General features: G+C 39.7%; 2 protein-coding genes across 6 annotated transcripts in view; one reads left to right on the forward strand and one right to left on the reverse strand.

The window, feature by feature from the left end:
- LOC134347666 (shugoshin 2-like) lies at positions 1-26059 on the reverse strand. Of its 3 annotated transcripts, XM_063050033.1 has the most exons (9): positions 25753-26059; positions 23169-23336; positions 21865-22040; positions 21339-21443; positions 19551-19621; positions 15154-15374; positions 10064-12286; positions 5935-6094; positions 1-809 (listed from the first exon to the last, which is right to left on the reverse strand). In XM_063050033.1, the coding sequence occupies exons 2-9, from the start codon at positions 23308-23310 to the stop codon at positions 704-706; spliced, it is 3204 nt and encodes a 1067-aa protein (XP_062906103.1). In that variant the 5' UTR covers positions 23311-23336; positions 25753-26059; the 3' UTR covers positions 1-703. The 3 variants fall into 3 exon arrangements, with proteins under 3 accessions (XP_062906103.1, XP_062906104.1, XP_062906105.1); XM_063050034.1 differs by lacking the exons at positions 23169-23336; positions 25753-26059 and having other exon boundaries at positions 21339-21449; positions 21865-21983; XM_063050035.1 differs by lacking the exons at positions 23169-23336; positions 25753-26059 and having other exon boundaries at positions 21339-21505; positions 21865-21919.
- Positions 26060-26280: 221 nt separating this feature from the next.
- LOC134347667 (uncharacterized protein C2orf80-like) overlaps positions 26281-27761 on the forward strand; it is a 54816-nt gene continuing 53335 nt past the window's right edge. For all 3 annotated transcript variants that reach the window (XM_063050038.1, XM_063050036.1, XM_063050037.1), the window contains exon 1: positions 26281-26403. The gene's annotated coding sequence lies outside the window, so the exon portion shown is untranslated. The remainder of the gene's footprint in view (positions 26404-27761) is intronic.

Here is a 27761-nt window from a genome sequence, read left to right on the forward strand (position 1 = left end):
CTCAAGTATTTATTCAGGTTCAACTGTCAAGTTCAATGCAATACAAAACTTAAGACAAGTATACTTAGAAATCCGTGACAATGCACAGTATATCAACTGAACTCAGAGAATGAACAGAAAATGGCTAACATACATTTAACAAGTTTACCCAATCTACACAAAACTAATTACATGAGCTACAGCAACAAAGCAGAACCCATTCTATATACAAAACTATTGTTGAACTAGGTTCTCCACTGCATTGTCACCTATTCAAGGATTGCCTCTTCCTGCAAGGTGCAAACTGATCACAGCGACCTCAGATATGTAGGTTGTCACAATCTTAGTACAATAAGGCTTAGCTTTCCAGCACATACTTAGGTGAGCTCTGCTGCATTAATTCTGCACAAAACTAGGTAGAATAACTATCTGTACAAGTAGGATGCTTGAGTTGTACTCCATCCATTACATAGTAACAATGGTAGTGCTGGTATTAGCATTTTTGCAACAGTCTTAATATTTACACAAGTACATTAACCTAGTTACAAAATCTTTACCTACATAATCAAACCTAAAGTAATACTGAAATATCAAAACAGCTATTCAGTTCTGATATCTTAGCAGTTGACATCTAAGTATTACTTCAACTGCCATTTTAGGAAGTTTAGAAGATTATAAAACCAAAGAAAATAAAATACAAGTTGTTTCTCTCCGCCTCATGTACCTAATTGTGACTTTTTGGTATTCGGCACTTGTCTTTCTGTCCACTTTTATATACAGGTGAATGTAGAAATTTTGTATCTGTGAAATCATCCCCTCGACGCAGTTTCCTGCAATAAGAAATATCAAGTTCATGAATTGTCGCAGCAATAATTTCTTTACATTTGAACATTTCTGCACAGTTCATAAATATGAAAATATTGCAAAAATGATAAATCCACAGAACAAATATCAAACTGATGAGGTAATCCAAATTTCATGATCAACCACACACACATGAAAGAAAGCAATATTGGGAATGCTGTGAATACGCCTACTTGAAAAAGACTTCTATTTTGAGTCCAAATGGCTGCAAGCAATTATTGAAGCTGAAGCTTTAAATAAACTTTAAATCCAGTCCTAACTCAAGAAGAAGAGAGGGCAAAATGTATAAAATGCAGGAGGAACTCAGCAAGCCAGGCAGCACCTATGGAAAAAAACAGTCGACGTTCAGCTTGAAACGTTGACTGTGTTTTGTTCCATAGATGCTGTCTGGCCTGCTGAGTTCCTCCAGCATTTTGTGTGTGTTGCTCGGATTTCCAGCATCTGCAGATTTTCTCTTGTTTGTGAAGACAGGGCTACTGTCAACTGAGTAAGATTGGCTGCTCGGGGCGTGCACTGCCTTTTTTCATAACAGTGAAAACACTTTCTGTTAGCGAAAACAGGTAACTAATGTAGGTCTTTTGTAACAGTGAGGTTTTGTAAAGCGAGCGTTCAAAAAGCTGGGGACACCTCTATTGGAATGGAAATGGTAAGTGGAATTGAAATAGGTGGCCAATGGGAGATCTCGCCTGTTCTGGTGGACAAAGCATAGATGCTTGGCGAAGTGGTGTCCCAATCTATATCGGGTCTCACTGATATATAGGGGGCCACACCAGGAGTACCAAACACAGTATAGGACCCTGACAGACTCACAGGTGAAGTGTTGCCTCACCTGGAAGGACTGTTTGGGGCCCTGAATGGTAGTGAGGGAGGAGGTGCAGGGGCAGGTGTAGCACTTGTTCTGCTTGCAAGAAGTGGCAGAAGGGAGATCAGTGGGGAGGGTCGAATAGACAAGGGTGTTGCATAGAGAACAATCCCTGTGGAAAGCAGAAAGTGGGAAGGAGGGAAAGATGTGCTTGGTGGTGGAATTCAGTTGTAGGTGGCGGATATTTTGGAGAATTATGTGCTGGACGTGGAGGCTGGGAGGGTGGTAGGTGAGGACAAGAGGAACCCTATCTCTGGTAGGGTGGCAGGAGGATGGGGTAAGAGCAGACATGCGTGAAATGGAAGAGATGCAGTTGAGGAAGCTCTTTGCTTCATCCCTCCCCCTCTAAGTTTCACTTAACGCCTGGTGTTTCTCTCTCCCCTACCCCCACCTTTCAAATCTACTCCTCAGCATTTTTTCTCCAGTCCTGCCAAAGGGTTTCGGCCGGAAATGTCAACTGCGCCTTTTTCCATAGATGTCGCCTGAGCTGCTGAGTTCCTCCAGCGTTTTGTGTGTGTTAGATTAGATTAGATTAGATTCAACTTTATTGTCATTGTGCTGGGTACAGATACAAAGCCAATGAAATGCACTTAGCATCTGACCAGAAATGCAAAGGATTGTGTTATTTACAAAATAACTGCGAATAAAAAGTAAGTGCTACAGCACACAAATATAAAAGTACTGAGACAGTACAATACGGATGCAATACTGCTTAGCGCTGTGATGTGAGGTTCAGCAGGGTCACAGCCTCAGGGAAGAAACTCTTCCTTGTGCCTGCCGGTGCGGGACCAGAGGCTCCTGTAGCGCCTACCGGATGGGAGGAGAGTAAAAAGTCCATGGTTAGGGTGAGATGCATCCCTGATAATGCTTTTTGCCCTGCCCAGGCAGTGTTTATGATAGATGTTCTCAATGGTGGGCAATAGGGTGCCGATAATCTGCTGGGCAGTTTTCACCACACGCTGGAGTGCTTTGCGGTCTGATACAGGACAATTGCCATACCACACTGAGATGCAGTTGGTGAGTATGCTCTCAATGGTACAGCGGTAAAAGTCCGTCAGTATCCTGGGACAGAGGTGAGCTTTCTTCATGCTCCGCAGGAAATAAAGACGCTGTTGTGTCTTTTTGATCAGGATGGAGGAGTTCAGGGACCAGGTGAGATCCTCGGAAATGTGGACACCAAGGAATTTGAAGCTTGATACATGCTCCACTACAGTTCCGTTGATGTAGATGGGGACATGAGTGTGACTCCTGGCATGCCTTAAGTCCACAATGATCTCCTTGGTCTTCTGGGTGTTAAGGACCAGCTTGTTGCGGGCACACCACGCAGCCAGGTGCTGGACCTCGTCCCTGTAGGCCGTCTCGTCATCCCCTCTGATCAGACCAACCACCGTGGTGTCTGCGAACTTGATTATGGAGTTAGAACAATGTACAGGAACACAGTCATAGGTGAAAAGGGAGTACAGAAGAGGGCTCAGCACACAGCCTTGAGGCACACCAGTGTTCAGGGTGACAGTGGAGGAGGAGAGGTTGTCTACCTTAACTGATTGGGGTCTGTTAGTCAGAAAGTCCAAAGTCCAATTGCAGAGGGATGAGCTGATACCAAGCTGGTGAGATTTGGCAATCAGCTTGGAGGGGATCATAGTATTGAATGCTGAACTAAAGTCAATGAACTTTAGTTCAGCATTCAATACTATGATCCCCTCCAAGAAAAGATGAACTATGAAGGTTACTTAGCTAATAATATCAAAGGGGATACCAGAAGTATTTTTCAGATGTATGAAGAGTAAAAGGGAAGCAAGTGTAGATATTGGACAGCTGAAAAATGATGACAGAGTGGTAGTAATAGGAGAGAAGGAAATGGTGGACAAACTGAATAAATATTTTGCATCAGTCTAAACCATAAAAGACACTAGCAGTATGCCAGAAGTTCGAAGAGTGCCGGAGGCAGAAGTGAGTGTAGTTGCTATTACTAGGAAGAAGGTGCTTTGGGAATTGAAAGATCTGAAGCCAGATAAGACACCTGAACCAAATGGACAACATCCCAGTGTTCTGAAAGAGGTAGCTGAAGAGACTGTGGAGGCATTAGTAATGATCTTTCAAGAATCAATAGATTCTGGCATGGTTCTGGAGGACTGAAAAATTGCAAATGTCATTTCACTCTTCAAGAAGGGAGGGAGGCAGAATAAGAGACATTATAGTCCAGTTCGCCTGAGCTCAGTGGTAGAGATGATGTTGGAATTGATTAAGAATGTGGTTTTGAGGTATATGGAAGCACATGATAAAAGAGACCAAAGTCAGCATGGTTTCCTTAAGGGAAAACTTTGGTTGACAAATCTGTTGGAATTCTTTGAAGAAATAACAAACAGGTTAGACAAAGGAGAATCGATTTCAGCAGGCGTTTTGACAAGGTGCTACACATGAGCCTGCTTAACAAGCTAGGAGCCCAGGAAAGAATCTAGTATGGATAAAGTGGTGGTTGATTGGCAGGAGGCAAAGAGTGGGAAAGAAGGGAAGCTTTTCTGGTTGGCTGCCAGTGACTAGTGGTATTCCACAGGAGTCTGTGTGGGGACTGATTCTTTTTACGTTATATGTCAACGATTTGAATGACAGAATTAATGGCTTTGTGGCCACATTTGCAGACAATATGAAGATAGGTGGAGGGGTAGGTAGTTTTGAGGAAGTAGAGAGGCTAAAGAGGATGTAAGACAGATTAGGAGGATGGGCAAAGAAGTGGCAGATGGAATACAGTGTCGGGAAGTATATGATAATGAACTTTGGCAGAAGAAAAAAAAGTAGACTATTTTCTAAATGGAGAGAAAATTCAAAACTCTGAGGTGCAATGGGACTTAGGAGTCCTTGAGCAGGATTCTGTAAAGGTTAATTTGCAGGTTCAAAGTTCACATTCAGAGTACCTTATTTATGTACATTTACGTATAAATTATACAACCTTGAGATTCATCTGCTTACAGGTAGCCACAAAACAAGAAACCCAAAAGAACCCAATTTTTAAAAGACCAACATATAATGCGCAGAGAGAAGAAATAAAAACACATATTGTGCAAACAAGAAAAGCAAGCAACAGCATTCAGAACGAAATGGGAGTCCACAGACCCAAAGCCCGGAGCCTCCAGCATTTGTGTGTATTGCTCAAGCTTTCCAGCATCTGCAGAATTTGTGTTTTGTAGTTAAAGTGCTGTGCAGTTTTAAGTCTGCTTAAACATTAAAATTGAGTACAGCATTAATTAACTGTAAATCATTAAAGACAGTATTTCTTAGTAGAACAGGAAATTAGAGAATTTGGTGGTGTTAAAATAAAAAGGGTAAATGGAAACAGACTCTTCAACAGTTGAGGAATCTACAATGAAGAGATTCATTAGAATTAAGATGTGGAAAAAATGGACAGGATTTAAAAATGTAGTTGTGAAATTGAAATGCTGGAAAAATACAGATTAAAGTCAGCTCATAATAGGTTGTGTTGGCAGTCAGTAGGTCAATGGTATATATATATATTAACATGTGGTTAGAAGGAGCTGCTGCTTATGAGGATATTAAAACAGATAGAAACAGTTGAGCTGAACAGAAATCGGTTCCATGTTATAATTTCTAATTTCTTAAGGTTCTAGGGCATTTCATCAAATGTTAGCATAAGATGTATTTTTAATCAGGAGACTGAAATCCACTATTGGCAAATATACTCAGCCCAATACAAATCTTTTAGCTCACAGATCCCTACCAGGTGTGGATGGCAGAACCTGGAATTAAATCAATTGGTGCACTGCCATATTTAAGCTACAGTTTTTCTCATTCATTTATTAATTTTGGTCTCAAAGTTTTCACCCTCAATGCAGCAACATTGGCATCAAGAACAAAGAGTCCCATCCCCATCTGGGTTGTCCACAGCTCTGAACCACTGAGCACTACTCTTAAAATGCTTTTAAATTTCAAGTTTCAAGTAGTTGGGCAATTTATATGGAAAATGAAATAGTTGCAATTAGCATCCTTAATTTGACCTTTCCTGCAAAAATTGAGACTTTCTCTGCAGGACATGCGAGGGAGCCTTCTTTGCTTAGCCACTGCATTTTCAAACAGGATTAGAATCTTGTTTGAGAACAGCAAAAACATTCTCTAAGTTTAGGTAAAGAAGCACAACTTTTTGAAGTGATTTTAATCCAACATGCTTTGCCAGTATATTGCTTTTGAGTAAAACTAAATTAACAAAATTCACATACCTATTGAGGGTTGGCTCTCTGTAGTTTGCTACTGCAGTGGCCTGGCGTTTGCTGCGTAAACACACAAGTCCTTGTTTTCCTTCTGAAAGTTGTGACTGACGGTTAAATTTGCTGGGAGTTAAGTTTGACACATCTTTGAGAACTTTATATTCTTTCTTTTCTGTATGGGGTAAAAGGAGAAGGAAACAGGCCATTGGTATATTACACCAGGTTGACATGAAAACAGTAGAAAATGTCAAGCACTACTGATTAAAAAGCTATTTCAGTAACTTGGCTTTTAAATGTAGGAACACATCCAATGACTCCATAGGGGAATTTATTTTATCCATTTATGGCAGGATGATCATTGGAAACAAAAAGCATTTTGTGCAAAGTCTGGAAAGAAAATTCATTTGTAGTCTCTAATCTCCATTTTAGGATCATGAGGTTTCAGTGAAAGTATTTTTCCTGATCAACAATTTTGTCTCATTTAAAATGCTGTTTCGGTGCTGATCCACTTGATAAGTCTGACCTAATGATCAAACTTTGATTTTACCGCAAAATTCTAGAGGAATTGTGCAGGAAATACAGAATTCTGAGGATAGGTAAGTTTACATTATTCTACAGGAAAATATGGTTAATGTGAAACTGGAAGCCAACTTTACAAGATGTGGACTTCATGGGCAACACCAGTATTTATTCAGTTCCTAGTTGTTCTTGGGAAGATGATGGTGAACTACTTTCATGAACTAGTACAGTTCTCCTTAGTGACGAAATTCCCAGTGTTGTTTGGTTGGGATCAAAGAATTTAGATAAGCAACAATAAAGGAATGGAAGTATTTCTAAAACAAGCCCAGAGAATATACTTAACTGCTATTTTATTTTTTGTAATAGAGTGGATTCTGGTTCATTGAGATACATTAGGACCAGTATACTTTGCAGCTACCCCAATTGGCCAGTCTCATGGAAATAGTTAAAAAGATGTAAAGAAAGACTAAATACCATTGAACTGAGTAACAAATTAAATATGTGTATGAAATGCAGAACAACTGGTGGTCGTCCATCGTCTCTGACAATGACGTGAAACCTGTGTGGGAAAGTTTTTGAGAAGTGGAAAAGCCATAGCACTAGGCAATTCCACTCTCTCAACCTTGGAGGTGCAGGTCCAGTGGGACGAGTGGGTCACGACTGGAGTCTTCCCTGGTTGCAGTGGATTTCCATGACTTCTTCAGTGCCTCATCTTGCCCTTCGCTCTCTACGCAGCATTGCAGAACCACTTCCCAGTCCATTGAATCTCTCTGTAGATCTGATCTGCCCAGCCCACCAAAGCTGACTTTGCATGCCCCTATCTCACTGCGGTATGACACCTGCTGGCTACCCTCATCTAGTTTAGCTTGCCTGTTGAAATGGTGTACTGAGGTATAGCCACTGTCACATGCAAACAGCTACTTGGAGCCACAGGTGAGAGCTGAGTGTCTGGTGTGGACCAAAGGCAATGTTCCTTCTAGATTTTTCAGCTGCCTGAACCAACCATTGCTCTGATCAGAATATTTTGGTATTTTGTTAAAACACGACCTGAAAACTGAGTGACACTTAATTTTTTTTGTAACATGCATACAATGAATATTAAGTTTGGAAATTCAAAAATCATATACTATTGATTTTATTTATAAATTGAAGTGTGTAATGAAATACAGTACACTTTCACATTGTGTAAACTTTTACTCATGTCTTTATTACAAATCTATTGTCTATAAACTCAGTCCAAATTAATTTTGCATCCAAATGAAAGCTGCATCTTAATCCTCATTAGATCATCCAAATGTCCCACTTCTAGTCTGTTTCTGGATTTATATGTGACTGACTTCACAATACTGAATCCATGCTTTCAGTTAGCACCAAAAGTTTGAAATGTTCCAATGATGCCAACAAGAATTGACAGTTCTTCAAATTTGTTTCCAAGCATGAGATTCAATATAATCAGTGAAAGTCTTAACTTTCTCAGAAGTGACAAATTTTAAATCACAGCATTGCTCTGATATTTTTGAGACAATGCTTTTATCGTATATAAAAGCAATTTCCAGCTGTGCAGCAACAAAGGCTACGTGTGTGCAGGAGTATTTCAGTCACTGCGCAGTGACGCATCCTAAAGGGACCAGTGACCAAAGGCAGCATCCAAGTTGATTGCTTATACCTTCAAATTCTTCATCGTTCCTAACTTGTTGAAGCAGTGAAATTGTTTCTTTTCACAGCTAGCTGTTTATGGTATTTCGAAGTCTGAATGTCTGAAACTGCAGTGAGCAAAACAGTTCTGAATTGTCTTACTGTTTATTTCTCACCAACTAGAAGAGACAAAGATCACTGCTTTTGACTATAAATACACACAACTGGCCCCATTTAAAAACTTTTTGCTCCAAGAACAGTATTAGCCACAGAATGGCCATACAAGCAGACACACCTGACACTAGTTAGAAACTTAAACACAAAATAATCTGCAGATGCTGTGATCAAAGCAACACTTTCAGTATGCTGGATGAACTCAGCAGGTCGGACAGCATCAGTTAGAAATGATGAGTCGACGTTTCGGGCTGGAACCCTTCGTCAGGACTGAAGAATGAAAGATGAGGAAAGATTTGAAGAATGCTTGTAGCTTCAGTTGAAAGACCAGTAATTTGAAAGACAAAGGGGCGGGGGAGGAGAAGCATTGACGTCATAGCCCTGAAAACAATGGTTAGCCTCCTTCTTCTACTACCCATTGTAGTAGCCCAATGAACCAGATTCCACTGTACTCCTATTACTCACTAATGGATTTAAATTGTTCCTGGAGTTACATATCAAGCTGAAAGAGTACAAATGTTACTTGCTTTTTACCATTTGCGAGAATAACCTTGTACAATTTGTAGCATGTGTGTGAAAATGAGTACTTCTTGCTGGGTTTTGAACATTCTCAATTTAGAAAATGTATAAACCACTCTATTCAGTGCAATGACCACCAGAAATGCGATGTAATCTAATACACATCTTAAAATTGGATAACTAATGTTGACTGGTCAGACCAAAGCGTCAGTACAGATGCAGATAAGTATCAGAAAATTAGTACTTATTTCTCCCTTCAAATTAATGATTCATTGAAATAATTTACAGACAAGAGCTTTTTTTCCTCCAAATATTGTTAGCAGTTAATAATGGATAAAACAGGATCCAATGAACTTTAAGAAAAGCATTCAACATCAGAACAATCACACAATTTTATTTATTCAAATACATCTTTTGCTGTAGTATTCAAGTTCAAATCTGCAATTCATTTAATGCAATTTTACCTGATTAGATGAACTATTTTGCTCATGTCCCAATTCTTTTATTAATATTTTAAAGATGTTCATCTGTTACATAGTCCATTTGGCTTCCTCTCAATTGCTTGCCATTGCCCTTAGGGCTTTATTTGTACATTAACCGAACATTTAGTTGGAAACCAAATGTATAATTGACAACCAGATTCAATCAAATGTGCCTCTATCATACTATAAAGTATATAATGGATTATTTCTTTCTCCACCTACCACAATCAATTTCACCCCTTCATTTGCCCTCCCTCTTTCATTCCACAAATATAGCCAATACACAACTCATTTACAGTTTCTCAGAAATGCCAGTAAAATGTTGATTTTTTGCTGCATTCTTGTTAAAGATTAACAATATCACCACTTTTAAATTCCAGACTAAATTATGTAACTCACAGACTCAAATTTAATGGAGTGAATTTTAATTCAGTTGGACCAAATTCACATTTATTTTTTCCAACTGCTCCAATATATTTTGCATTATCAGTGTTATAGCAAGTTTGTCAAAATTTACAAGTGGATTTGAAAGAGTGGACTTAAAAATGAAGTATTACCTAGCCAGGCAAGAATGTAGCCTAATGAGTACAGGTGATATGTGAATGGGATTTAACACCAGCGAGGACTCAAGCAACAGAATTTTAAATTGACTTACGTTTTAATAAGTAAAATTACCTGATATTTTTCTTTGCCCTAGCTCATTCTTGACATCTACATTCAGAGTAATTTGCTATATTTTGGAAAATACTTTATTTACACCAATTAGTTGAAGTAATTGTATCAGAATTGTTTGAACAGAAATAAAAGCATACCTAAAACTTCTGAAAATTGTGTTGCTGCAAGATCCACTCCAGTATTATCCACGCTGAACAGTTGCTGGTCAGAGTGATTAGAACCATTAATGCAGGTTTTCTCTTCAAAATTGTTTCCATTTTTTGAAAGAGCCATCTGATCATTTTTTGAATTCATACAGTTGATCTCCTCACACAATCCTGGTTCATTATTCACTTTATAATACCCTGCATTTTTCTCCAGCACTGTTGAATGGATTGGGCATTTAATGCTTTTACAAAAAACAGTTGTTTCAACCAGCCCCTCTTTTTTATTAGGGTTTTCCAGAGTTGTTTTTGATTTGCAACATTTTTGATTCCTCTTCACCAGACTATTCAAGCACTGGTTAATTGCCACTGGATACTGTTCTTTTTTTTGCTTTTTCTCAGGTTGGCTTGATGAATTTTCAACATTGTCATGCATTTGGTATGTTAGCAATGTTCTTTTATCTGAGATTTCCTTCATATTCTCTTGTAACACATTGGTAGCTTCAATGCTATCTTTTGAATTTGGCACGTTTTCAGCTTTTATGGCCTGTTGTCCACATTCATTGTTAATTACTTCAGAGGAACTGTCTTTAATGGTATTATGCCATTTACGTATTATAAAGGTTTTTCTATTTTCCTTGTACCTTTTATTGCTAATTTCTTTGTGAGAGACTTCACAACTTACGTTATCTACCCCCACACATTTATCTGGTACCATTTCAGGTGGCTGTATATATTTCTGTAGGGTAGGTGAATTTTTGTGCATTTCAAACACTTGGCATGCTTCAAATGCAGTGTCAACTTTTCTACAACTTGTACCCTCTGCCATGTGCAATTCACGTTTGGTATCATTCTGACATATTACTGAGCATTCTTTCATGGTGTTGCCTTGTTTATACACAGATGTACCACCTTTAGCCTTGCCTTTACTGACAGTATTTTCTTCGGAGGCACCACTTCTCACTTCTGGACATTGTGAGCCTATTGCCATCACTTGTTGCTTTTCAAATTTCTCCTGACCAGTTGATTTAGACTGGTTCTCTTTTATAGTCACATGCTCTTCTGTCACCACAAGAGTCTTTTGGCCAGCTTTCCTGTTACATACATTACCATAGCCATCACCATCCATCTCCTCAGTTTCAGGTTCTCTATTTTGATGCGCAAGTTGCTTAGATTTCCCTTCCTTGATGTTTTTGTGCTTTTTTGTCTTAGATGTTTTTGGGGCAATCTTTCCTTTCAGATTAGCATGGGTTTCTTGACAAGCGTTTGAAATTACATTGCTTTCTTGTGCATCATCTGGATTTTCATTTACCTTCAGTTCATTATAATCACTCCTATTCAACGGTACCATTATATTGGATAAACATCCTTCAACACTCTTCTTCCCTTTTTGAATCGCAAGCGGTGTTTCCTCAACATTTTTCTTTATATTAGCTGGCAAACTATTTACAACCTGGCTATATTTCTCAGCACTACTTTTATGGATGTTCTCTTTATCTACTGACCAATTACTCAGTCCAATATTGGACACCTCATTAATATTTTCAAATGCTTGGTCCAAATTCGAAAGTGTCTGGAAACAATTTTTTGGCTCCTTTTCACACACAAGAGGATTTGTATTACAACTGCCTTTAGCTCTGGATTTTTTTCCTTTGGATCGTTTTACTTTTTGCAGAGATTCCACACTATCAGGTTGTGTTTCAATTTCCAGATTTCCTTCTGGTGTTTTAAATCTGCCTTTTGTGGATTTGGTTGCAACAGTAAAAATTTCTGCTACATCATCAGCTATTAGATCCATTTCTGCATCAAAGGCCATCTCCTCCAGTTTCTGTAGCTCAACTGACTGTTCCTCCATGAACTCATCGGCAGCACATGTTTTCATGTCAGAAACTTGTGAAGCAGACTGTTCTGGTATAGTTACGGCTTCTAACATGGGCAAACTTGTCCTGCTGAACTCCAAGCTCTCACTGGATACAGAATTCCTTGATAAGGATTCTTTAGCCTGAGATGTGTTGCTTTTCTTGATTACTTCCATGGACATTTTAGAATGTTGAGAATGTGAATCTTTTCTTCTTAGTGTGATATTTTGATTTGCATATGCAGCCCCACTCAGCTCTGCTGCAGGGTTTTGCTGAACAAATGATGCCAGATGACCATGAGTATCAGTTGTTGACGTTTTGAAATTGTAGAGAACCATAGGATGACTTGAAACACCATCTAAAATACAAAAGTAAAACTTAATGAAATGGACAACATAATCACTATCAACCACATAATCATACATAAAACTAAGACTGTGCGAATGAAGAACAAAAAAAAATCCAGTAACTTTTACTTTCATCATTATTCTTTAATAAAACTGAAGCAACAACATCACTCCTGCTTTTTCTCACAAGCCCTGAAGCTGTAAAGGCATAACAGCAGTTAAAACTCCATAGACCCAAGAACAAAAAAGAAATCTTGACCAACACTCCAGTGTAATGTCAAGGAAGAGATAAATTGTCAGAAGAGTCAGTCATTGACTTCAGGAAGTAGGGCAGTGAACATGCTCAGCAGTGGAGGCAGAGAGGGTTGCAAGTTTAAGTTCTTGTAAGTGAACATCAATGATAGTCTGTCCTGATCCAACCACGTAGATACCAGTCAAAAAGGCTCACCAACCAACACTTCTACAGGAGGCTAAACAAATTTGGCATCCCCATCGACCCTTATCAACTTTTAATGATGCATTAAAAAAGCAATCCATCTGGGTGCATAGTTAGGTATGGCAACTGCTCTGTATACGACTATAAGAAATGCAGACATTTGTGGACACAGTTCAGTGCATCATCGAAACCAGCCTCCCCTTTATGGGCTCTGTCTACACTTCTCACTGCCTCAGTAAAGCAGCCGGCAAAATCAAAGGCACTACCCACCCATAACATTCACTCTTCTCCCCTCTACCACAATCTACCTTATGTCCTTACATTTAGTTTACCTGCATCGCTCTTTCTCTGTAGCTGCTACACTTTATTCTACATTGTTATTGTTTTACCGTGTTCTACCTCAATGCACTGTGTAATGAATGAATTGACCCATATGAACAGTCTGAAAGACAAATTTTCCCAGTTTCTCAGTACATGATAATAATAAACTGACCCTAACACCAGTGTTCTTATTTGATTTATATTTAGATACAGCATGGAGTAGATCCTTCCAGACACACCTCCCGATTGAATGACAGGACAATTTACAATCGTTAGTTAAATTATCAATCAGTATGTCTTTGGATTGTGGGAGGAAACTGAAGCACCTGGAGGAAACCAGGTGGTCACAGGGAAAAGGTACAAACTCCTCACAGTGGTGGGAACTGAACCTGGGTTGCTCGTACTGTAAAGCATTATGCTAACCACAACACTATCATACCGTTCTGATGAAAGAGAATTCCTAATCTGCTCTAATGAATACCAACAACCTCAGTGAATTGTTACGAAGATTGTCTCTGAAGTCCTGATCAACACCACCCTCAAAGCACTGAAACGAGATGTCTTTGTCAGAAGTTGTTGTTAGTGTACAACCTGTCACATTTCCTAATAGGCAAACCAACTAGCCCCTATTGTCCCAGATAGTAAAAACACTACAAGTATACTATTTGAATACAAGGCTCGCTTATTTCAAGAGATGCATGCACCTATGCAGATTCTTTATAATCCCATGGCACTTTGCAAAGTATAATCAAAGCTAAAGGAGGAGCTTAGTCACACCATTGAGTTTAAAGTCATTGGGCTGTCAGAAGGCACTGGGCAGCGAATGCCATAGAAAAGGTCACTGCTGCCAATAGTGGAATGAAGGCTGCAACACTGGTAGGGGGGATTAGTTTTGGATGATAATAAGTGTACAGAAAACAGCAGTGGGAGGCTGGCCAGGACAGTGTTAGAATTCACCGAACCATATTTGAACATTAAGCAATGGGCCAAGATGGTGATATGGATAGACAATAGTATTGAGATGAATAACACTGTTTAGGACTGAAAAGAACACAGGAGATGCAATCTTGCAAAATTTGACACCAAGGCCAGAAAGGAAAAGGTGATTGTATTTGACGCCAATAGCAAAGGTTTCACTTCAGTGCTAAACCAAAGTTATTAGATTTCCCAGTAGTAATCTAACACAATAAAATTATTTACAAGTTATAGTTGTGCAAAGAATACATCGAACCGGCTGAACAGCACAGTCAAGGTACTCTCAGTAATTACCAAAGTGGTAAAGTCCCAAAGATGTTTGCATTTTCATGAAGATTTGATTTTGCTTCCTCTCTAGATTAAAAAGTACGGCAGCAGAACGTGGGGAATGTATTAATTTAAAACTCTTGTGAAAATGTCTAGAAAAATGCTTTAGTGTTCAGCAAGTTCCATTAACTGTACTTGAACAGCTTTACCAGTGCTCACTGGGATCAAAGCAAGGCCTATCCATTGTGCTCCATAATTCAATACGATCATGGTTCATCCTATAATTTAATGCCACGTAACCTGCTGATACCTTTTGTATCTATTCAGTTTTAGAATTCTACAAAGAGAGTTTCTGATCGAGATAGACAGTGGCCAAAACAGAAAGCCAAATAAGGAGAAACCAGTTTTGTAGCCAGCTCACCACACATAGTTCAAACCTTCAAAGGTTTCAAAAGGTACATTTAATGTCAGAGAAATGTATACAACATACGTCCTGAAATGCTTTTTCTTTGCAACCATCCACGAAAACAGAAGTGCCCCAAAGAATGAATTACAGTCAAATGTTAGAAGCCCAAACCTCCTCCCCCCCCCGAGCTCCCCTCCCTCACACGCGTAAGCGGCAGCAAGCAACAATCCCCCCTCCGGCAAAAAAAAAGCATCTGCACCACCACCGAGCACCCAAGCGTGAGCAAAGCAACAGCAAAGACACAGACTTGCAGTTACCCCAAAGACTTCGTGCTTCAACAGGTATTCGACATACTCTCTCCCGTAAGAATGATTAAATGTTCAACAATTTATTTGTATACATTCTAGTACTACATGAATACACATGGTACACAATGATAACATTCAATTATTTTTAAAATTAGACATGCATACCTTGAATAGGCTGTTGTCCATTTCCCATATTTAAGTTTTCTAAGGAAAAATTTTCTTGGAAACTCAGGTTAAACGTTTGAGATGGAGGAGCACAGACTGAAGATTCAGCATTTTCCAATGGCATGTTTGCAGCTTCATTAACAGAAGCAAAGTTCCTCTTAATGCCACCACTTTGATGAATTTCAAGATTTTGTGGGATTCCTGATGGTAACTGAGTATTTCTGCAAGCAAAGAGAATCATTTATGGTATCAATTTCTTTTACATTCATTTTAAAATACATATTCCCATTTCCTTTCATTGTACTTCATGAAAGAACAAGGCTCCATATACTCCAAGATAAAGAAACAGTATCTTCAGTTCACTGGGACTAATTTGGCTAAAAGGATTAGGGCTTCCCCACCCCGTACCCCAAAAAGGCCGATTTCAGCAAAAAATAAAAAGGACAAATCTGAATGGTTTAGAACAGTATTCTTTTTTTTAAAGCCCAAAAAACCTTCATGCCTGCCATTGCCCGTCTTAGGCAGAATATACTTTCCTGCACCCCCATAATATAACAAAATGTCTACTATAAGCCAACATGAGAAAAATGATTTTGCTTTAAATTTCTACTTGTCTTTAAGCCTAGCTTACACAGTCCCTGTGAACTGTACGGCAGCTTTGAAATCAATGTGATTCTTGAGCTTGATTGTTTTTAGCAAGAGTTGAAATATCTGGTTCAAATTATGACAGCAAAAGGCTCAAGTCCCACGGTAACAACATCCAAGCGGTTTCTGTTTTGTTTTGGTTTTTTTTAGTATGTGGTTCACTGCACTGAAGCCTCTTTCAAAAAGATAGGAGGATGGAAATGCAATGAAGAGTAGTTCTCCAAACACCAGGAAACTTTGTATGACAGTGTAGCCACATACCACAAAAGACAACATTTTTGAAAAAGCATTTTTGCTGCTTCTTCATTCTGAATTTCGATAATTTCTTCTTGCTAGCTTTCTTCCTGTTCTTCCACCTTGAAAAGGCATAGGTTAATTACCCAGTCCAGAATTTCCAGTTTGTTCAAATCCTTGAATAGATTCTGACAACCCTTCTTCAATGACACAAGTGTAAAGCAGTACTCTTTCAAATCACCATCTGTGAAAGATAGTGCCATACTTTCCATGCAGGGAAACTGTGAACATTCTCTTCCCAATGTTTTGCTTATATATTTACAGTGTTCCAATAAAAGTGGAAAATGCACTTTTTGCCTGGATAAAATTGAAATTCTCACCCTATTTAGAATGCTCATTTTGTTATATAGATCGGCTAGGTATGCCGCATCTCCATGTAGAAGGTCAATCTTGTTTTCCAAGCTCTTGTCAACTGAGCAAAAATTCAATCAGTGTCAAAAAGATCAAAGAAATGTTTTAAGCAGCAGCCTTTTGACAGCCAATGCACTTCAGTGTGAAGAAGAGTTCAAACTCTATCATTATCTTGGTATAACTGGCAAAATAATCTGCTATTTAAGGGATGAGCTTTAATTTTGTTTATAGCAGATATCACAAGAGTCATGCTTGAAAAAAGTCACTGGCTGAGGTTTTTGGCTGCAAGATGTTTATGATGAATTACGCAATGGATTGCAAACAGACTTGGAACTTCCTTTTTCATAGATGCCACTAATCTAGCATGGCGACCTGTCATATATGCTGCTCCATCTGTTGCACAAGAAATCATGTTCCTAATTCGAATAGTTTTACCCTCTGTCATATTTTGCTGTCAGGTGTGGGTAAGCATGCCCAACAAGGGTCACCAGTTGGAGAAAAAAAGACAGATGGTAAGCTGTAACAGCATGTTAGTGCAAGGCGTTTCATTTAGTGCCAGGTGAAAAAAAAAAGGAGCAGAAGCTGCTCAAAAGTTGTGTATTTACAAATAGACAAACATGTACAAAAACTTACAAATATACAGAGGCTTTCTCCACATCACAGCTTGTCGTTAACTTTCCAATATAACTATTCACCAGCTGTCAAATCCAGCCTCCACACCTCTCAGCAAGGCCAAACTGAGGGTTTAAATCTGTCTATGTAGGGTGTGGTGCGCCTGCTCCCACTAACCCAGGCGTTATTTTAGGGTGCCCCAAATTGTTCCTTGGGTCTCCTGGGGCCACTCTGCTGGCTACAAACTGATGTAACGGTGTGAGTGAAAATAAATGAAACTGTCAGGAATGCCTGTGTCTAGAATCCTTATTTTTATAAGTTATAAACCAGTAGAGCACAATATCTAAAGCCAAGCTAGTGATTGTTTTACTGTTGGGGTGAACTCCAAGAACTACGGAATGAGAGGGCAAAGTGTGTGAACTACTGGGGAAACTGGATGAGGGACAGAATGAGGAGCAGTGACTAACCGGGCAAAGGGGCAAGGCTAGTGGGACAATTAGTATTGCCAACCCGTTTTATCACATCTTCAATATACTTTGAGCTTACCTTAGGTTGATTCTCTGTTGATATTTGTTGTCAACTTCTTACAAAAGAGAACGTCTTCATAAACTTTTCAATTTTTGATAAACTGTACATATGCCATTATCAATGACTCGTTGTCTTACATCTAATTGTATCCCATATGCTGTTTGTTGTAGCTCTGTCCATAGTGGATTGTAGCTCTGTCCATAGTGTCCATAATGCCTTCACCATTTTGTCAATACAGCCAGCTACATATTACACAGGAACTGATTTTAAGATACTGGTATCCATTTTGAGAACAGTGGTGAGCACTTCTGATACAGCAGACCTAATTAATCTTCCACCAATTATATGAAATCTTCTACAATTTGCTATCAGTTTGGAAATGTTATAAGAAGCAATGACTACCAAAGTCATTTGTAGCTTACTTGGCAAATAACTCAAGTGTGCAACACTTTTCAAATGCTTCTTTCATCTTCTAGAACTGAAGATGAAATACCATAAGTAGCCTTTTCAGGGTGTCTTTTACAGAAGTGTTCCTGCAATCTTGATGGCTTCATTGGACATTGCAGTATTTCAAATAAGACATATGGGGTGTAGCTAACCTGACCAGAATGGAATAAAACCCTTACTCCAGGTAAGTAATGTTGTATTGATGCACCTTCTACAGTTTCTTTTGCTTAGCAGGATTAAAATTCTAGACTTCAGTGCCTTCAGACTCAGATCGCACTGTATGCAGTTATCCATCTCTAATGGGGCTAAATTAAAATTAAAAAATTAACACAAGCTGGGAAGACCTATCAGATGTTGACGATGGCAGCGAGTTAACAGGGATGGAAAGATGTAGCAGCACACAAAGGAACAGCGAGGCAAAGCTGAAGAGGATCACAACAGAGAAAATGATGTTGACAAGGATTCAGATTGGAATCTGAATGTTAGTTGGGATAGAGCTGGTGCTTGACAAGCTACCTGTATTCTATTGCAGTTAGCGTGATTGACCAATCATGCGAGGTCTCAATCCCCAAAGATGGTTCTCAATCACACACATGAAGCCAATGTCACTTTGTATATCTCAGGAAGAAACCTTGGGGTCAGCAGGCTCACTGATTGACTATTTCACTGTCTGATTTCAGCCAGTGCTGTATCATTGCATGACCAGTTTTCTGTAGATCTGCTGAGAAAGTTGAGAGGGTGTATTTGACTTAACAACTATAAAATTGCATGAGCTCATTCCATACGAGTCAAGGAGAACTGTTAAGACCCTGGTTTCTAATTTATACATCTCCAATAACGTATGTTTGGTTGGCAAGGTCGAACGAGATTGAAGTTTCAGATCCGTTGTGACAATGAGTGCTCACCACCCACAGATCTGTGGTTCTTCCTGTGTTCTAGTGTCTCATTCTTATTTTTTGGAAGTGCCTGCTCTTCTAACGGTTGGTCAGGTCTTGTGCCACTTACCACCCACCAAGAAACTTGAACGCTCCCGCCCACCCCCATTTCCCCTAATTCCTCTTGGGACACTTAACCACTCCCACTGAGAATCACTGGCCTAGAACCTATTTACCCATAGCGACCTGAGAGACTTCACTAATCTCAGTGAATTTCATCAACAGACAAATTGTGCTGTCAACAAGGACTACTTAATCTAAAATTTGGGAATTGGTCACTTACTGAGCGATGGCCCGGGCAAGAGAGAAAACCTAACAGCAGTTTGATACATTATACCACCAATAAAATTAAAAGACAATACAGGACAAGAATACCAAGTAGTATTAAAAAACACAACACTAATAATTTACATTTTGAAATTCTAATGTAATAGTCATAAGATATTTGAATTACTTTCAGCTAAATTTATTGAACTCCAATGTTACAAAATCTCAGCTCCTGTTCCAAATCTTGAAACAGTAGCATAATAGTAACCTCTCAACTCTGAAAGACTATTACCATTTAATTTAGGATTAGTTACTTACAAGCTAGAGCTGTAACCCCGACTTACAGTACTGCTTCCTTCACATAAACCATTCAACTGATGTTCTTGACGCTACATAAAACATAACAAATTCTTCAATTCCAATAATACAAGTATATGTATTAAAGTTATTAGCTTAATTTTCACAAAGTAAGATTCAAGATTATTTAATGACATTTCCATTACATAAGCGTAAAGGAGAATTAAATAATTGTTACTCTGGATCTGATGCAGCACAAAAAGAAACTCAATAAGATAAATATACAATAATTAAAAAACACAATAAATATAAATAGCTTAAGGTAGCTTATATACATAGATTGATTGTATGCTCATAAAGTGACAATACACACAAGCAAAATGCTGGAGGAACTCAGCAGGCCAGGCAGCATCTATGGAAAAAAGTACAGTTGACATTTCAGGCCAAAACTCTTCAGCAGGACTGGAGAAAAAAAAGCTGAGGAGTAGATTTGAAAGGTGTGGGGAGGAGAGAGAGAGAAACGCTAGGCAATAGGTGAAACCTGGAGGGGGAGGGATGAAGCAAAGAGCTGGGAAGTTGATTGGTGAAAGAGACAGAAGGCCATGGAAGAAAGAAGAAGTGGGGGGGGGGGCGCGGAAGGAGCACCAAAGGGAGGCGATGGGTGGGCAAGGAGATAACATGAGAGAGCGACAAGGGGCTGGGAAATGGTGGGGGAGGCATTAATGGAAGTTTGAGAAATCAATGTTCATGCAATCAGGTTGGAGGCTACCCAAACAGAATACAAGGTGTTGTTCCTCCAGCCTAAGTGTGGCTCGCTACACACAAGGTTGGCAGTACATATGGTGACTCTGATGGGAAATGGTAAAGTTGTGGGGCTGGGGGTGGGTTAGTGGGTGGAGGTGTTGATCAGCCTTACTGCTTGGAGATATTAATGTTACAATATTAGAAAATTGACAATAAATATGGGATTATTGTGCAAAATGCAAAAGAAGCCTGCGCCATACCATAAAATACAATAAAAGTTCAACAAATGCATCAGGTATCCTTTGTTGGATTCTGGTGTTTAAATCCAAAGTTCTTTTAGAAGTCAGCAACAAGGCATAAAACTTGCTGCTTCATGATTGTTCTACCAACTCTTAATAAAACAAAGATCAGGAACAGAACAGTGACAAGAGTCGGATCCGATCCAACACCTTCATGAAGCAGGTGCACATCAGATACACAAAAATGGAACCCAATCAATACTGAAGAATATAAAATGAAATATACTGAGCAGGTATCCAACTGGCAACTGAATGTCATTATGGACAAGTGCAAAGTACTGCACTGTGTTAAGATCAAGTATGATATGTACACCTTGAAAAAAAATAGCAATATTTTAGTGATTTAAAAATGACTTTATTAATTTTGAATGTTTGTGGGACATCAAATATATGGGCGGAAGGCACTCAGAAAAATCTAGACACTTACTGAGAACACAACCGCAGTTGCCAAAATAAATACAATTAACTAAAAGCCACAGGTACAAGTTACTGCATTCAAGTCTCTATTATCCTAAGCAACATCAGATAGAAATCAATACTCCGTTATCCCACAACAAACTTACACTGAATAAGCTATAGATCAAATAAATTTCAAGATGACTAATTTGGATGACCTACTCTGGAAAGGAGAAATGGAAGAGGGAATAGGGAACACCAAAAATCTACATTTCGCTAAATAAAACGTACATTGTTTTTCTTAGACGTAATGTGCATAGTCACTTCAAAAGTTCAACTTATTAAAAAAAAGGACGAGGAAAATCCTTACATCACATTTGCAGATACTGATCGCAGTTGACAGGTGATTTGTAGCATCTGAGAAACAGCTTTTTATCTTCATCAAGTATTCTTCCAAGACTGAAATTTTTGCATTCTATTTCTCAAAAGAAATAACATCCAGGGGTCACATTTGCATTCTTGAACTACACATTACATCTAAATGAAAATTTAAAACAAAACATTTTCTTAAATATCTCTCAAGTCTAAGGCCTACACATTAGATTGTATAGTCAGACTTCAATTCTAAATGCTTCCCCATACCCAACCTCCAATTCACAGTGTATCTACCCATGCCTTTAAGTTGTACCTGAACATATACATTGCAAAATTAGCTTTCTGTACTCAAGCTCTTGCTCTATAAAACTTTCAGCTTAAATTTACAAGGAGCCAGAAAGAAATGAATTATCAATATATGAGAGTGAAATTCAAGACAGGCCCAGAAAGTGATTAAGTTAGCACGCCAAATTAGCTGAGGTTGACATTTACAGGAGTAATCAGAAATATATCTTTAATACCTGAGTAGTCAGTCTTTGCTGTAGCATAACAATGTCATAACTCTGAGAGCACATTTCTTTTTGAAGCATTACGTTTTCTTGCTCAAGCACTCTATATTTTTGTTTTTCTTTAGCAAGAGCTATTGCCAGAGCTTTGTTGTTATTTTTAAGTGAGATTTTCATCATGGATGAACTGTCTAAAAGAAACAAATTGTTCTGGATTTAGTCAAACTGATACTTTGAGAATAATTTTGAAATATTTTGTGTTTGTAATAAGGACAAAATAAGAGAAGGTGGCACAATAAGTAGCTTATCTAAATAAAGAAATGTCTTAAATATTATTACACGATTGCCTATCTTAGAGACATTCAATTCATTCTATTTTGTTGCAATGTGTCCATGGCTTGCAGTTGCTTGAAAATAAAGCAGAAGTCATGAATATATGGATGAGCAAATATTGCAAATAGATAAACTGTTAATAAATAACAATTTGCAATCGTGGGGTTTAATTGAACAAAGTATTTAAATAATTTTAACAACCCGCTGGAGGAACTCTGCTGGTCAGAGAACGTCTGTGGAGGCAGGCAGTTAGCCGACATCCCCTACTTGACTCCACCTACCCATCGTCCCCCTCCTCATTTTGTTACATCTGCCAACCCGTCTCTTATCTCTTTATAAAAGGCCATCTCTCCTCTAAACTAAGTCCTGCAGGGTCTTGACATGTAACGTCAACTAGCTCTGCCTTGACAGATGAAGCCTGACCCACTGAGCTCCCCCCACCCAGCAGCTTTGATCAGCACCAGATTGCATCACCAGTAAAGTGTTGTGCATCCAGTTTAAATGAAATTAGCTGATTATAAATTACTATGTGCGGAACTGGTCTTTAACTTCAAACATCACTGGTTTAGTAAGTCAGGAAATAACTGCTGGCCCTATCAGTAATACCCTCATCAAGTTTTCCAAAAATATTTTACATGAAAAGAACTATCACAATTTAGCCACCAGAAAACAAAAATCACATGAATAGCTGATTCAATGATCACTATTGTTGGGTTTCTGCTAACTAAATGGATAGTTTCACAAATGGCCTCTTTTACAGTTTAATGTTCTCAGCACTTTGAAGTGCTTCAACAAGACTCCAACCAGGATAATCCATCAAAAAATTTAATACTGTAATCCTCAATCTTAAGGAATCTACAGAAGACAATTTAAATTTGATCACAATTTTAATTTGGTGAGATTTACTGAAATTGATTGCAATGCATGATAGAGTTCAGAAAAAAAATGTTCAAACAGTAGCATATTGGGAGCAATTAAATACTTACTTAGAATCTTGGTCTTAATTTTAGAGGTCAGGAGAGCATTGTATTTTGTCTTTTTCAGCATACCATTCCTTCGCTCCTTCATTTTATCAGAAAATTCTAAACCAATGTTGGATCCTTTCATGTACATCGCTCCACTTTCCATGCTTTGAATGCAGTCTGTATGAGCACCTTAAGAGATGAATTACACTGTAATTAGCAAACCTTCACTCAAATCTAACCAAATAAAAACTGCCTATATGCTTCAATAAAAGCAAATACACCACCATAAATGTTACAACCCCTTTTCAAGTAATCAACCTAATTGAATTATAGAAAAAATAACCTTACTTTCTTTAAATTAACTAGGAGGGGAGGATTTCACCTTACAAAAGGGCATTTGATTAAGGTGAGAGGGGAAGTTTTGAAAGGAATTTAAGCAGAAAGGCTATGATTATTTCTCAAATATTCTCTCCTTAACCCTCTATAACCCTCAACTTACTCGTTTTTAAAATTGTCTACACATGCAATTTACACCCCCCCCCCATATCAAACCAATAAATTCTGACATCTGAAGTTTCGTAATTTTCTTCACCCTCACTGGAAGCGCCTGTCCCTGAACTCTTGCTCATCTTCCTTTGTCCTTTTGTTTTACACACAAACATCTGCTCCTAATCTTCTTTCACCATGTCTTGTCTCATACAAATGAAATCAGCCTCCCCTGAATTTAGAAACTCAAGCTGAGGACCATCCTTGTCCTTTTCCTTAACTGCTTTGATGTTGATCAACTATCCTCCACGATTATTGTATCAGTTCTTTTTACATGCACTTTAATTTCCTAATGCACCATTCATTGTTACCACAAGTGTTCAGAGGCCAATAGATATCTTCCACAATTTTTATTTATTCCTTCACAAACAAGAGAAAATCTGCAGATGCCAGAAATCCGAGCAACACACAAAACGCAGGAGGAACTCAGCAGGCCAGGCAGCATCTAGGAAAAGAGTACCGTCGACATTTCAGACCGAAACTGGAGAAAAAAAGCTGAGGAGTAGATTTAAAAGGTGGGGAGAGGAGAGAGAAACACAAGGCGATAGATGAAACCTGGAGGGAGAGGGATTAAGTAAAGTGCTGTGAAGTTGATTGGTGAAAGAGACAGAAGGCTGAGGAAGAAAGAAAAGGGGGAGGAGCACCAGAGGGAAGTGATGGGTGGGCAAGGAGATAAGGTGACAGAGGGAAAAAGGAATGGGAAATGGTGAAGGTAGGGGGTTACCAGAAGTTTGAGAAATCGATGTTCATGCCATCAGGTTGGAGGCTACCCAAACAGAATACAAGAAGTTGTTCCTCCAGCCTAAATATGGCCTGATCAGTGGGAGGCCATGGACGGACGTACTGGAATGGGAGTGCGAAGTGGAAATTAAATGGTAGCCACTGGGAGGATCCTGCTTGTTCTGGCGGACAGAATGTAGATGCTCGGGGAAGCAGTCTCCCAATCTATGCTGTGTGTCACCAATATACAGGAGACCACACCAGGAGCACCGAACACAGTATGTGACCCCAACAGACTCACAGGTGAAGTGTCGCCTCACCTAGAAGGACTGTTTGGGGCCCTGAGTAGTAGTGAGGGAGGTGGTGTAGGGGCAGTTGCAAGGATAAGTGCCAGGAGGGAGACCAGTGGGGAGGGACGAATGGACAAGGGAGTCACGTGGGGAGCGATCCCCGTGGAAAGCAGAAAGTCGTTTGGGGGGGGGCGGGGAGAGGAGATGATGTGCTCGATGGTGGGATCCTATTGGAATTGGCAGAAGTTCCGGAGAAGTATGTGCTGGATGCTGAGGCTGGTGGGGTGGTAGGTGAGGACAAAAGGAACCCTATCCCTGGTAAGGTGGCAGGAAGATTGGGTAAGAGCAGACGCATGAGAAATGGAAGAGACACAGTTGAGGGCAGCGTTGATGGTGGAGGAAGGGAACTGGACCAAGTAAATTTGAGGGCAGGGTAGGTCTGGCATCAAAAAAAAACAGGGAGCTTTGAGGCCTCCCTGGTGGGGGATGGAGGTGTATAGGGACTGGACATCATAGTGAAAATAAGACAATGGGGGCCAGGGAACCTGAAAGCATTGAAGAGAGTCAAGGTTTTCAGATACGAGTTCAGTGGGGCAGGAACAAGCTGAAACAATGGGTCTACCTGGACAAGCAGTATTGTGGATCTTGGTAGGAGGCAGAGGCGGGAGGTGCGGGAACTGTGAGGTTGGTGGCAGTGGATGGGAGATCCCCAGCGTTAATAAAGTTGGTGATGGTGTGGGAGACAATGGCCTGGTGTCCCCTCATGGTGTCCTGTTCAAGGGGTAAGTAAGAGGAGGTATCAGAGTTGGCGCTGGGCCTCAGTAAGTTTGAAGTCAGTATGCCAGACTACTATAGCATCTCTCTCTCCCCCTCCCTCCTTCTCCTTCTACCCCCGCCCCCGCCCCATCTGCGGGTTTGCTGGTGAGGTTAGGATTGTGCAGAGGGAGTGGAGTTTATAGCTCCATCTAAAACAATACTATTTGATTTTCTTTGAGCTCCATTCTCTGTCACATCCAAATCTTAATGAGGAAAGGCAAAAATCCACTAACCTTTGTAAAAGAGAAGATACTACAAACACTCAGGCCAAGGCGCTCTGTGGAGAAAGAACTGGGGTTAAGCCTTCAGATCTTTCGTCTTTCCTAGAATGTATTTATAACATTTTCGTTAATTGCAGATTTACAGTTTTCCCCATCCTCTTCCGATTCACCTCCTTAAAAATGACGCTAAACGCAGGCTCTGCAAGTAACCATTTACCGAACAGAGTCCGCTCCTAGACACTCAGACCACTCGGAAAACGAAGGACTGACTTCGCTGTCGATCCCGTTACGGGACGGACGGACGCGCTCACCCTGCCGCCGCTCCGCTTTAGGGATCCGTTACGCCTCATGCGTTACTGAAACAATTTAAAAAAATAACATTGATTCCAATTGGTCGAACCGAAGCTCGTGCTCGCAAAGCAAAAGACGCTCTCAATGGTTCCTCCTATCGAAGGGCGAGCTGCGCTGTTTCATTGGAGAATTAGAAGGGGCGGGACACCGAGTTCCGACAGACGCTTCCAATTGGACATTTGTGCAGTTGTCAAGCATCACGTGCTGATCACTGCTACACTTCACCGCTGGATACCAACTTGTTTTCTTCTTTCCCGCTTCTGATAAAGGGTCATCCATCTGTTTCCTTTTCCACAGGCGCTGTATGACCCGGTGAGTGTTTTCATTATTTTCTATTAATAGATAAGGTTTCCAGAATTTAAAAAAATTCAATTCTCTACTACTAACAGCATAATATGTCAGGTAAACAACAGGAATACTGCAGATGCTGGAAATTCAAGCAACACACATCAAAGTTGCTGGTGAACGCAGCAGGCCAGGCAGCATCTCTAGGAGGAGGTACAGTCGACGTTTCAGGCTGAGACCCTTCATCAGGATAATATGTCAGGTGCTGTTCATGGATTACAGCTTGACATTCAATGCCATCATCCCTTCAGTATTAATCACCAAGGTTTTGAACCTGGACCTCTGCATCAACCTTTGCAACTGGATTCTTGACTTCCTCATTGAGAGACCACAAGCGGTACATATCAGTAATAACATCTTGTCACTGACAATTGTCATAACTGCATCTCAAGATTGTGTGCTTAGCCCACTGCTCGACTCTCTCTGTACCAGGGGTTCCTAACCTGGGGTCCATGGACCCCTTTGCTTAATGGTATGGTTCACAGCATAAGAAAGGTTGGGAACCTCTGCTACACCCATGACTGTGTAGTAAGCACAGCTCATTTATAATTTTGCATTTGACACCACTGTTGTTGGTAAAATCTCAGGTGGCCACAAGGAAATGTACAAGAATGGCAGAGTGGTGTCATAATAACAACTTTGCCATCAACAAGACCAAGGAATTGATTATGGACTTCAGGAAGGGGAAGGTGCACCTGCCCTCTCAAGTGTTCAGTGGGAAAGCGTAACATCTTTAGAGGATCTGTCCTGGGTCCAACACATTGATGCAATCACAAAGAAGGCACATCAGCAGCTCTACTTCAGGTGATTGGTATAGCATGCTTTTCTGATTACAGCCTCCCATATGCAAGGTCGCAAGAGGCTGCTGAGTGTTGTAGACTCAGCCAGATCCATCTTGGCACAACCCTCCTCATCATCGAGTACACCTTCAAGCAGGGGTGACTCAAGAAGTTGGCATCCATCATTAAAGACCCTCACCAGCCAAAAACTGGTGTCTTCCCATTACTACCTTCAGGGAAGAGGTACAGGGGACTGAAGTCCCACACTCACTGTCTCAGAAACAGATTCCTCCTCTCCATTATCAGATTTCTAAATGGTCTATGAACTTATAAACACTACCCCATTATTCCTTTTTTTGGACTATTTATTTTGTGATTTATAAGTTTATGTTTTTGTACAATACTGCTGCTGCAAAACAGCATGTTTTATGTCATATTAGAAAATAAATCCTATCCTGATTAGATCAGTTTTAGCCAAGTTCAATGGTACATCATGCAATCTCATGATTGTTTTGTGCTGTTGCATGAGGTTAAGTAATAGTTCGG

This window comes from Mobula hypostoma, chromosome 6, assembly GCF_963921235.1.
Source record: "Mobula hypostoma chromosome 6, sMobHyp1.1, whole genome shotgun sequence".
NCBI classification, from domain to species: Eukaryota; Metazoa; Chordata; class Chondrichthyes; order Myliobatiformes; family Myliobatidae; genus Mobula; species Mobula hypostoma.

Coding starts and splice junctions, on each gene's coding strand:
- LOC134347666 (XM_063050033.1), bottom strand. CDS start 23,310: ATGGAAAGTGGAGCGATGTACATGAAAGGATCCAACATTGGTTTAGAA. Junction 21,444..21,864: donor AGCAAAGACTGACTACTCAG/GTATTAAAGATA, acceptor TTTGAGAAATAG/AATGCAAAAATTTCAGTCTT. Junction 19,622..21,338: donor TCAGTATCTGCAAATGTGAT/GTAAGGATTTTC, acceptor TGTTTTATGTAG/CGTCAAGAACATCAGTTGAA.